Genomic DNA, 12,691 nt, shown 5'->3' with positions numbered 1-12,691 from the left:
ACTTGGCATGTCTTCCTTTAAAACCTGTTCAGTTCTATTTAGTTGATAGTTCTGCTTGTGTTCTTTGCTCTGAAATGTAAAATTTAAAAAAAATTGATTATTATTGTCTTCTTATTCAGAAATGCTAATATATTACCTAGTTTCTTTGTGCATTCTCTGCTTTAAAAGACAAAATGAAATAAAATCTGTAACTGTGGTTCCCTATACAGATATTCCGATGCATTCCTTGTAAAATTTTGTGCTAATTTAATATACTCATACATTCTTATAGCAATTTTCCTTCTTTTGGAGGTTTCATCAGTATAGTTACAGATATAAACAGATTATTTCAAGTGTTTATTCTCACGAAATCCTTCACATAAAAAATAAGATTATAATACTTTATTGTTACTACCGCTTTAGGAAGTAAATAGTACTTAGTTTAAGTACTTTTTTTATTCATATGTGCATACAATGTTTGGGTCATTTCTACCCCCTTCCCCCACCCCTCCCTTACCTACCCCACCCCTCCCTCTCTCCCCCAACCCCTCGTTACCAGGCAGAAACTATTTTGCCCTTACCTCTAATTTTGTTGAAGAGAGAGTATAAGCAATAATAGGAAGGACCAAGGGTTTTTGCTAGTCGAGATAAGAATAGCTATACAGGGAGTTGACTCACATTGTTTTCCTGTACATGTGTGTTACCTTCTAAATTAATTCTAAACTAACCTTTTCTCTAGTTCCTGGTTCCCCTCTCCTTTTTGCCTCTGTCGCTTTAAAGTATCTGCATTAGTTTCTCTGCATTGAGGGCAACAAATGCTACCTAGTTTTTTGGGTGTCTTAACCTATCCTTATACCTCCCTTGTGTGCTTTCGCTTTATCACGTGATTAAAGTCCAATCCCATTGTTGTGTTTGTCCTTGATCTAATGTCCGCATGTGAGGGAGAACATACGATTTTTGGTGTTTTGGGCCAGGATAACCTCGCTCAGAATGATGTTCTCCAGTACCATCCATTTACTTGCGAATGATAGCATTTCATTCTTATGGCTGCATAAAATTCCACTGTGTATAAATACCACATTTAAATCCATTCATCAGTAGTGGGGCATCTTGGCTGTTTCCATAACTTGGCTATTGTGAATAGTGCTTCAATAAACATGGGCGTAAAGTGCCTCTGGAGTAACATGTGTCGCATTCTATTGGGTATATCCCCAAGGGTGGTATTGCTGGATCATATGGTAGATCTATGTTTAGATTTTTAAGATGCCTCCAAAATTTTTCCAGAGTGGTTGTACTAGTTTGCATTCCCACCAGAAATGTAAAAGGGTTCCTTTTTCCCCAGCATCCTCGCCAACACCTGTTGTTAGTGGTGTTGCTAATGATGGCTATTCTAAAGGGGGTGAGGTGGAATCTTAGTGTGATTTTAATTTGCATTTCCTTTATGACTAGAGATGGTGAGCGTTTTTTCATGTGTTTTTTGGCCATTTGAATTTCTTCTTTTGAGAAAGTTCTGTTTAGTTCACTTGCCCGTTTTTTTATTGGTTCATTAATTTTGGAAGAATTTAGTTTTTTGAGTTCCCTATATATTCTGGTTATCAGTCCTTTGTCTGATGTGTAGCTGGCAAATACTTTCTCCCACTCTGTGGGTGTTCTCTTCAGTTTAGAGACCATTTCTTTTGTTGAGCAGAAGCTTTTTAGTTTTATGAAGTCCCATTTATCTATGCTATCTCTTAGTTGCTGAGCTGCTGGGGTTCCTTTGAGAAAGTTCTTGCCTATACCTGTTAATTCCAGAGTATTTCCTACTCTTTCCTGTACCAACTTTAGAGTTTGGGGTTTGATATCTCAATCCTCCTTGACTCAGCCTCCCAAGTACTGGGATTATAGACTTTGGCCACCATCCTCTGCCCCTAGAAGGGCTTTATAATAACTTGTTTTTTCTTTGATTGGGAGCTATAGAGTGTTTTAATATGTTGCTTTAGTTGTAGCTTGTGTCCATTTGAGAATCAGGAGGGAAGCCTCAGTTAAAATTGGTAAAAAGTAAATAAAATAAACTTGTTCATGTAAAACCCAAAGTTTTGAATCAGGGTCAGATCATCTGATATATTTATAAAGAGTAGGATTTTCATTGCCTGGAAATCAGTTGTTTCGGATAAGACTTTGTCAATAAGCTAGTATCTGCTTAATACGGACTTGCAGCATTCATATACTCTTATTTTTATAAGGCAGCAATAGAATTTAATACAGCCTGATGCAAAGGTCACATTATTTCCCAAGTCCAGTGTCCAGTAATCAGCAGTTGGAAAAATCAAATATAGTATATAATAAAATCTTTAGTAATGGCCATACGTTTTGAGACCTGACTTCTTTCAACCCCAGTCTGATTTATTTTTGGTCCATGCTACTCTTCAGAATATATTATCTATGTTCCTTTTTCTGTGGGGAAAAAAATGTGCCTGTATGCTTACATACAGTACTGACTGTCATTACTCAAATTATAAGTAGAAATTTCTGTGCACATATTATTAACCCAAGATTGTTATTTTTCCCACATATTTGTTGTTTCTCTCAGGGCGTAATTCTTGCCTGTGTTCATCCTCAGGTTTAGCCATGTAACTTCTTTTAACTAATAAAAGAGGATGGAATGTTCATATATGATCTCTTGACCAGAAACCTTAATAGTTGTACGTGATTCCATCTCTTTCTTTTTCCTTTGCCATGAGATCAAATATGTTCTATTTAGAACCACCCCTTCATTATGGGTCCCTGGAATGAAGACATGTGGAGCAGAGATGCTGTTTACCCTCAATGAGTCTCTAAAATTTGCAAAACCCAACAAACCATTGTTGTTATAAAGCCTCTAGATTTTGGGGTCACTTGTTATTTTGAGTAAATTTGCTTAAACTGACTGTTATAAGAACCCTAGGTTAAGAATTTTCTAAACCTGCTTCAATTTTTTTGCGTTTATTTTTAGTCATTACAAATATGTGTTTAGGGATTGGGGATGTTGCTCAGTGGTAGAGGGCTTGCCTGATATGCTCAAGACCCTTGGTTTAATACCCAGCACTGCAAAACAAAAAATATAGTCAGTACTTGTTTCATGAAGGGCACCTGTATTATCCCCCATTCACAACAACCCTACACAGTAGGTTTTAACATTTTTGCCGATAAGAGAACTGAAATATAAATATGTTAAATAACTCTTGCGGGCATAACAGGCTTTAAGTAGCTTAGGCAGGATTTTTGTATAAGTCTATTCGATTCTCTTTATATTACCTCTTTACTTTGTATTTGATATTTACGTCCATGTCACATATATCTGATAAATCATTTCCTTCCAGATGTGCGTAATTACTCAGTGTTCAAAACATGATCACCTAATGTCTTAGACCAGCTGACTTCACAGATTTATGATATCTGAAAATGTTTTGAGTTTGTGATCCGCTGGATCGGTAATGTATTATTAATTAATGAAGCCAAGGACTTAGGTAGAATTTCATTCTGGTCATTTATTGACAACAGGGAAATAATTTTCTTTTTTTATTTTGTATTATGTTTACAAACACGAATTATTCAAATTAATGGGTTTTACTGTGACATTTCAGTACATGCACATATTGTGCTTTGATAGAATCCAAGCTCTGTACTACTCCCTGCTTCATTTTTCCTCTATCTGTTCCCTTTCCCTAATAGTCCCTATTTCTGTTTTTCACCCCTCTTGTTACCACATATGAGAAACAATGTGCCATATTTGTCTTCCTGCATCTGGCCTACTTTACTTAATTTGATGACTTCCAGTTCCATCCCTTTTACTGCAGTGACTTGATTTCTACCTTATGGCTGACTAATACTCCATTGTGTATATATATTTTCTTTATCCATTTACTGGTTGAGTGGCACCTAGACTGATTCCATAACTTGGCTTTTATGATTAGTGTCCCAATAAACTAGTATAAAGGTTTCCTTTCGGTGTGCACCCAGGAGTGGTATAGTGGGATGATATGGTAGTTCTCTGTTTAGTTTTTTTTGACAAAACAGGTAAGTTATTTTCATTGCCAGATTCTCAGGCTAGCAGATTTTTTAATTATGTGCAGATAAGCAGGAAAATAACAATCATAGTTGGAGACTCAGTGTGTGGTAACTTAAGACGTTAACATGTATCATCTGCACGATAACTTTATGAGGTAGAGGTGTTTATTATTCTCATGTTAGAAAAGCAGAGAACTGAAACAAGAGAAGTTAACTAACTTTTCCAAGGTCATATAGCTGTTTAGAGGAAGAGCCTGGATTTGAATTTAAGTGGTCTGTTTCTGCACTTCTAAATATTGTGTTATGACAGAGGGTATGTAGATTGATTGCACATGAGCTTTTCTCACCAGTGGGGAAATCTTGTTTGTCTATAGTTGATAGTCTTGAAGTAAAGAACTGCAAGTTTTTCCTTGTATTATTCTACAGCTTTACCATAACTATTACAGTGATTTTCACAAAGAATACTGTTTCTGCTATTAGATACCTATTGGGATCATGAATTACATAAGCATCATGTATTCTTCTGCTACCTTAGGTTAAAATTAGCCCTGATCTTGTGAAAATCATGGTGGTTTTCTCTGAACATCCTTGATGATACATTTCAACAGATGTAATAAATTGTTAGTAAGCCTATCACTTCATCCTTCAAATAAAAATTCTCTTACTTTAAATCAGTCTGATGTCTCTTTTTCTTTATGGGAAAGAGTGACATTCTTAAACTTTGCCATGTTTAGTAATGTCTGAATAATACTCTGTGCTGAACTTTTTGCTAGTTTTATTTAAGGGAGAGTGTGTCTCAAAAGTTACTACTACCCCATTCCGTGTTGAATTTTCTAAACAAATGTAGTGGTCACTTTGCAACAGGACGTCAATGAAGGAGCACTAAAGATTGGTGGTGTGTGACCCTGTTATGAGATAGTGAGCCTGAGAACTGAATGGAGATGGAGAATCAAGGGTAAGAATAGCTCATTAAGTCAAGAGCTACCCTCCTATATAGAGGGGGAAGCTATAGGACAAAGAGGACCAAATTGGGAGGGCTTCCATGAGCAGAAGCATGAACTCTGCTTACCGCTAACATCACCACCCTCCCTGTTCCTAAAAAGGGAGGTTGTCAAAAGGAGTTACTTTGTTTTTTTCCTCCTGTTACTTGTACATGACTAGTAGCACAAGGACCAAATACAATTATAAAAACAGTGATTTTTAAAAAGGGAGCTGTTCTTCCTAATTTATTCTCAAATACTTTTGTAATTCTCTGTTCTCTTGTCATTGAATGAAATCTTTATGGTGCATTTGAAGCCTTAGGTTTGGACTGAAGAATATCTTTCAGGCTCCAGCCTCCACAGCAGTTAATTCAATGCATACCTGCCCCATTTGAGTAATTTGTAAATGACACTAATAATGGCTTGAGAAGAGGTCTTTATTTTTCAGGGAGTGAGTGGGACTGGGGTTAACTCAGGACTTCACACTTGCAAAGCAGGTACTGTCCTCCTTGAACCACACCTCTGGTCTATTTTGCTCTGGCTATTTTGGAGATAGCCTTTCATGAACAGTTTTCCTGGGCTTGCCTCCAACTGTGATCCTTCTGATATCTACCTGCCAAGCAGCTAGGATTGCAGGTGTGAGCCACTAGCACGTGGATGACAGGATGTCTTTAGATGGTACCAAGAATCAGCTGTAAACATCAATGAAAAAGCAACTAAGAGAAAGGATTGACAAGTGGGACTACGTAAAACTAAAAAGTTTCTATACAGCAAAAGAAACGGTCTCCAGATTGAAGAGGCAGCTCACAGAATGAGAGAAAAACTTTGCCAGCTGTACATCTGACAAGGGATTAATAAACAATATAAAAGGAGCTCAAAAAACTAAACTCCCCCCAAAAAAATCAATGACCCAATGAAGAAATGGGCAAATGAACTGAGCAGACCTTTTTCAAAGTAAGGGTGCCAGTGGCCAAAAAAACACATGAAGAAATGCTCTGCATCCCTGGCCATCAAGAAAATGCAAGTCAAAACCACGTTAAGATTCCACCTCACTCTTGTTAGAATGGCTGTCTTCAAGAACACAAATAACAAATGTTGGCAAGGGTGTGTGGAAAAAGGAACCCTCATGCACTGCTGGTGGTAACGTAAGTTAGTACAACCACTGAGTAAACCAGTATGGAGGCTTCTCAAAAAGCTAAAACTAGAACTGCCATGTGATCCAGCAAATACCATTCCTTGGGATATACTGGAAGGAATGTAATAAACACACCTGCACACCCATGTTTATTGCAACATTATTCACAATAGCCAAGCTATGGAAACAGCCAAGATGCCCCACAACTGATGAAGGAATTAAGAAAATGAAATGTAATATATACTCACACACAATGGAATTTTATTTAGCCATAAAGAAGAATAAAATTTTGTTGCTTGCAATTAAATGGATGGAACTGTGAGAACATCATCTTAAGTGAGGTTAGCCAGGTTCAGAAAGCCAAGGGCTGCATGTTTTCTCTCCTGTGTGGAATATAGGCCCAATAAAAATACAAACAGTATTATATATTCATAGAAATAGATACAGAACATATATCCAAAAGTGGGACTGGTAGTTGAGACGAAGGGAGGAGAAAAAGAAGGAAAGAAAGTGAATTATAATGAAGTGTACCACATCTGTGTAGGAAGAAGACACAAGGAAACATGCTGAAAACTGTTAAACAACACAGGATGGGGAACAGGGTGAGGAAGTTCAGTGGGGGTCAGTTACATTGACTTAAGTACAATACATGTACATATATAATAAGGCAAAAATCCCTCTGAACAACGAACAGACACCTAAACAACAGAGGACAACAATGAAAAATAACACTAAGGGAAGAGGGAGAGTAAAAAAAGGAAGTAAAGAAGATATATATGGTTGATGTACTTTCTGTACAGGAATGAATGTAGAATTTTAAAGCCTATTGAAATCACTGTAAGAAGTAAACTGACATTAAAAAGGATAAAAATGGAGGGGATGAACCAATTCGAGATACAACACATATATACATGGAAATGTCATAATGAAACTCTTTGAATAGCTATGTGAAACAAAAATGTCTTTTTTAAAAAATGGGAGGACAGGAAGGTGAAACAAGTCTTGTCTGGGGTTTGGTACCAGTGGGAGAGGAAAGGATATAAGGAAAGGGTATAGGAGGGTCAATATGGTGGAAATATGAAAATGGAAAATTGAAACCTGTTGAAATTACTCTAAGAATGAAGGTGGGGAGTAAAGGAGAATGTTGGATGGGGTGAATTTAACTAAGATAAGTTGTAAGCACTTTTGTAAATGTGGTACCCATAGTACCACAATAATATAATAAAAATAACAATAAAAAGTTATGGTTGGTACTGGGATTTGAATCCAGGGCCTTTGCATATGCTAGGCAAATGCTCTACCACTGAGCTATATCCCCTAAATTAAAGAAGTTTTAAAACAAAAGAAATTTTTAATCTCTAAAGTACCTATTTTATTTGATTGGCTTTGGCTATTTCTTCTGCATTGTACCAAACTTGATAATTATGATGGCTGAAGTGTATATGTGCATATTAACATTATTGAACGCACATTTTGTTGAAACTAGGTTGATGTTATTTAGAAAACTTGTGTTTTCAATTTTTAAAAAATACAATTTTTATCATTAGATTAAAGGAAGTAAATGTGTCTCTTGTGCATGTTATTATAGTACTAATGGATTGTTAGATATTTGCCATAATGTTGATGTGTTAATTTATGCCCTGTAAATGAATATGGGACACTATTACTGGGAACTTGTATAATCTGTGCAATAAATGATGTATAAGAAACAAGCCTTATTCTGAATAACTTTTTTGCTAGTTCACACCCTGAGCAGTCTCTCCTCTGTAGGGGTAGAATTAGCTGGCTTTTTTACCTTAGTTGGCACCATTAAGTCATTCTCTGTCTTGAGGAACACCTGCATTTCTAGTTTCTAAAAATTAAGACTACCTTTGTTAAGAAATTATTTTCCCCCTTAGTTGACAATAAGGTAAGCTGTTAACATTTTGGGAGCTGTTCAGTTTTGAACAGTAATCCTATTAAAGGTCAAAGGTTTTTGCTCAGGTTTTACAAATAACTATTTTGGAAAAGCTTTGTTTACTTAAACTTCTCTCAGACCCACAGCTTTTTTCAAGGGCAAATTTTCACTTTTGGATATATCATTATTAATAGGAATTTATAAAAATGGGTAGTTATTCCTAATTATTTTATTTTCTCATTTATAGAAATGGATTAGCTTTGGAGATTTCTAGCTTCCCCACTTATTTCAGAATTGTATAGTAACAAATAAACAGACCTTTATGGGATCAGATGATGTGGCTATTTTTGGACCTTTCATCTATACTACTTTCCAGTTTAGCGTAATGAAAGGAAATCTCTCTGCCTCATATTTTGTGGTTTACTTCTTTACATGTAATATAAATATGCCCCCCCTTTCATCTTTGCAGTAGACTTCTATGTTATTCCCTCCATCTTTCCCTTCTTTTTGGCAATGGTCAGAAATTGGATGCTGGATGAAAGAAAGGGGCAAGAGAATAAAGCTGTGGTGTGAATATCAGGGTCAAATGGAAGAGATAACTCTAATTTAATGGCCCTTTCTTTAAGCCAGGAAAATACCTTTCATTTTAGGACTAACTCTGAATTTCTGGTGAGTTGCATTAACTTTCTTCACTCTTGCTTTACTTGTAAGGTGTGAGGATTGAGCTGAATCTTTAAAATCATTTTTTGGTAAAAGTCTGTGGTTCCTAGGTTCTTTATGAATTCAAGCAGAGATTGTATAGCACATCTACTAGTTCTGTTTATGAGTAGCCATAAACAGAGTAAATACTGTTACTCTAAAGATTATGACATTGCCCTGTAAAGGTGTAGAAAAGGCCTATGGAGGGCAGCATATGTTAAAAGAAGGTAAATTGAGGGAGGAGAAAGAGGGGAATGGAAATATGATAGAAGGGTGAACCGTACACATGTATGAAACTATCACAGCCAAGTCCTCTTGGGTTATTAATGTATGAGAATTCAGAAATAAGATTAAAAATAAAAAGAGGTACAATTATGTCAGCTGTTATTTCACAAAACAGAGTTGAATTAAAGTACCTGAGCATCCAAGGAATATAGTAAGTATGGGCTGGAGATTGTGTGGTGGGGACCTAATGGTGTCGTTAGATACTACCATCACTAATTTCAACAGGTTACTGAGCGCTGTGTGTGTATACAGTCTTATGACAGTTCCAGTTAAATGGATTATGAGAGAGATACAAGATTATTGACACAGGAGAGCTACTGTGATAACATGTTAAAAAGTATCATTATTGCAATATTTTCATTCCATTTGTAGACTTTTTTGTTGAAGGTGGTGTGAAAATAACCTGGAGATAATAAGGTATTTTAAAATGCCAAAGCATTAAAGAATAAGAAAGTAGCTAGGAGAAATAAATACAAAGAAAAGAAGCAAAAACTTAGATCACTGCTTGGAGTTGCAGGTTAGTGACTCTGAATTCAGTGGACTCAGAAGTGGTGGAGGAAGCGGGTGGAGGCTTGACATGGAGGCCTCTTCTTTGTGCTGGTTGAGTGTTCAGCATTCTATATTATATGTTAAGATTGACAAGTGTGAGCTTTGTCGTCAAGTCAACCTGTCCCTCCTACTTACTAAGCTGTTAACTTGGAGAACTGCAGAAAATTACCTAAATTTTCTCAATGTCAGTATCTTTATCAACAAAATGAATGTTATTTATACTTGCCTTGTTAGAGTTTTCCTGAGGATTAATGTAAATGAGTCATATACACAAAGCATTTAGCTCAGAGCCTGGCACATGGTCATATATCATAAATACTAGCTATTCTTATGCTAAGACTATATCAAAACGCAGTGATTCTGATAGGGTCATAGAACAACATAACAGTTATTTCTCTGTGGTTCAAAAGATACGGTTGTGTGGAGTTCTAAAGATCATCTTTTATGTCTCTGAAATGATAAACTATAGTCTCTGCTTTATACACTAGCATTAGGTTGTTAATTGTTACAGAGATCATACACATTTGTATACCTACCACCAGCTTAAATAAAAATAGATGATCACCCTCCTTATGTTTTTAGTGTGTCTGTTATAAATTGAATATAATTGCCCTTTGTTTCTTTAGTGTGAATTTTTTTCTTTGTTGGTAAGTTTACTCTGTTTTATTACCATTACTGATGGTGCACGCATGCACACACACACACACACACACACACACACACACTGACACTCATATGCTTATTTCTGTCATATTTTGTGTGTTATCTATTTGTCTTGCTGTTTTCTGGGCTTTTTTCCTCTTATCTCTCCTCTGTTGATGTGAACAACTTCTCTTTATTCCCTTTTTTCTTCTATTAATTGCCCTGGAAATTTTAACATACATCTTTGGGTTTTCAAAGTCTAACATTAAAATCAGTATGACTTCAATTCTTATTACTCCCTACTTTTTACTTGTTTTTGACCAGTGTTTGGCTTCCATGTTTTTAATAAACCAAATTAGTTTTTCTTATTTCTGTTGCATTTGATTTTTATACTCATTTACATTGTTTTATAATACTCACATTGTGATCTCTTCAATTAAGTTCTCTCACTTTTTCTCTTCAGATTTTCAAAAGAAACAACCAGATGATGATTCCGCTCCAAGTACAAGCAACAGTCAATCAGATTTATTTTCCGAAGAGACCACCAGTGACAACAACAATACCTCGATAACCACACCAACTCTTAGTCCCAGCCAGCAGCCACTTCCGACAGAATTGAATGTAACTTCACCCAGTAAAGAGGACTGTAAGTGTGCAAGACTGCCCTGGGTGGTGCTGGAGTGTGTGTGTGGCAGGGGGAGCTGTTAGTGCCCACATCATGAAAGATGGTAGGGAGAATGCTAAAGATCCTGATGGAGCTTCTTGGTAATGCCTAACTAGAGATAAAAGATGGAGGCTCCGTTTTTTAAGATCTGTATTCACATATAGAGAATAAGTTTGAGCCATTTTGTAGAGTGTAAGGTCTTCTTAGGAGGTAGTTCTTTACATTAACTGCCAAAGTATACAAGGTTTTTAACCAGTTTAGAGCAGCTGAACTCTGGCTGCACATTAGAACCTACTGAGGATTTTAAAAATAATTTTTATCTTTAGCACCATTTCCTGATTTTAATTTAATTGATCTAAAGGGAGTCCCAGAAACTTCATTTTTTTCTTTTTTAGGGCTGGGGCTAGCAGCTCTACCACTTAACCCACACCTCTAGTCAGACTGTTAATTTTTAACTCTGCAAAAATTCCAATGTACAGCCAGAGTTTAGGATCCCTGGTCTAGGAAATTTCACCCTGATTTTGGAATCTGGATTAAAACCCTATCCCTGTCACTAACTGCGCCTCAAATGTTTATAAGCATTAAATTTAGATAATAATACTATGTATTTCGTAGAACACAAGCTATTTGAGGAAACTAATTTTTTTCTGTTACTCTTTTATAAGTCTTCAGTGATAAAATACTAGTATGCCTGTGATAACAAAGCTTGTTATCTACTTAACCTTGTAATGCTAGAACTATCTTTTTTGGGGTACAACTATAACTGGTAGTATTTGTTGGCTTATAGTGTTCATTGAAAATTATAGGAATATTATGACAGCAGTTTTGCCTCTTAAAAGCTTTACTTAAAGTTGGAATTTAGTGTTTCAAGCTTAATGAATATCTAGAAATGAGATAGGTTAGAATATTCTAATTTTGGAAAGGTTAATAGAGAACAAATATTTGAGTCTTGTATACACTACTGTATTCAGTTATATTGATACTAAGATGATCATAGTTCTTGTCTTCAAAGAACTTAATATTTAGCCAGAGAAATTAAATGTATTTGTTATATTAAATGCTCCCCAGAGCATTTGATAATACTGGAGGCCAAGGATATTGCTAAATACCCTGTATTGCATAGGGCAGCCCTTTACAACAATGAATTATTCAGCACAACATGTCAGTAATGCTTAGGTTTACAAACCTTGATACATGGTTGTATGGACCTGCTTTGTGGTCCTTCTTATGTACTAAAGACTGAGGCTTAATTAAGGAAATGATACTGAAAATGGATAGAAGGTAGTGAAAATACATTCTTTATACAGTAGCATGAGGCCTGGAACAAAGCTGCATGGAGTTCCTCAATGGCTAGTGACTTCCTTAGGGCTTTTTATGGAAGAGAGTGGAGGACAAGAATGGAAGAGTATATTATGGCCAAGCTTAAATGCCCAGCTAAGCTATTTGGACTTTAAACAATAGCCGTGTTTTTTTAGCAGCGAAAGTGATAATATTACAGTTCTTTGGGAAAGTAACCTGACAGTATTGAAAATAGGAAGGATTATCCTGAAATAACATTACAAAGAGAAGAATTTTAACATTATAACTTGTTGACTGGAACCATGGCAGGGCAGGTCTAGAAATCACTTCAGAGGCGGAAAAAATGGATGGTAGTGATAAATAATGTCAAAGCAGTAAGCTTTGTTTTGTTTTTAAAAATCAGTTCTAGATCATGTACTTATGGAAGAGCTGATGAAAGCTATGGCCTTTTGTGTTAGAAAAATATATACAATCCATGTTTACCCAATTTTTTAAATAAAATTTCTCTTAAAGATCATTATAGCCTCTAGGTTAAG

The 12,691-nt window shown here is 35.9% G+C and overlaps 1 protein-coding gene across 3 annotated transcripts in view; it reads left to right on the top strand.

Moving 5' to 3' along the window:
* The window catches only part of Zfand3 (zinc finger AN1-type containing 3), a 313,724-nt gene that overhangs the window by 214,139 nt on the left and 86,894 nt on the right, over nucleotides 1–12,691 (top strand). For all 3 annotated transcript variants that reach the window (XM_074082281.1, XM_074082282.1, XM_074082283.1), the window contains one exon: nucleotides 10,656–10,838. In XM_074082281.1, the coding sequence (XP_073938382.1) occupies nucleotides 10,656–10,838 (183 nt within the window). The remainder of the gene's footprint in view (nucleotides 1–10,655; nucleotides 10,839–12,691) is intronic.

This window comes from Castor canadensis, chromosome 8, assembly GCF_047511655.1.
Source record: "Castor canadensis chromosome 8, mCasCan1.hap1v2, whole genome shotgun sequence".
Lineage (NCBI taxonomy): Eukaryota > Metazoa > Chordata > Mammalia > Rodentia > Castoridae > Castor > Castor canadensis.
This window is presented reverse-complemented; position numbering and strand designations above follow the sequence as displayed.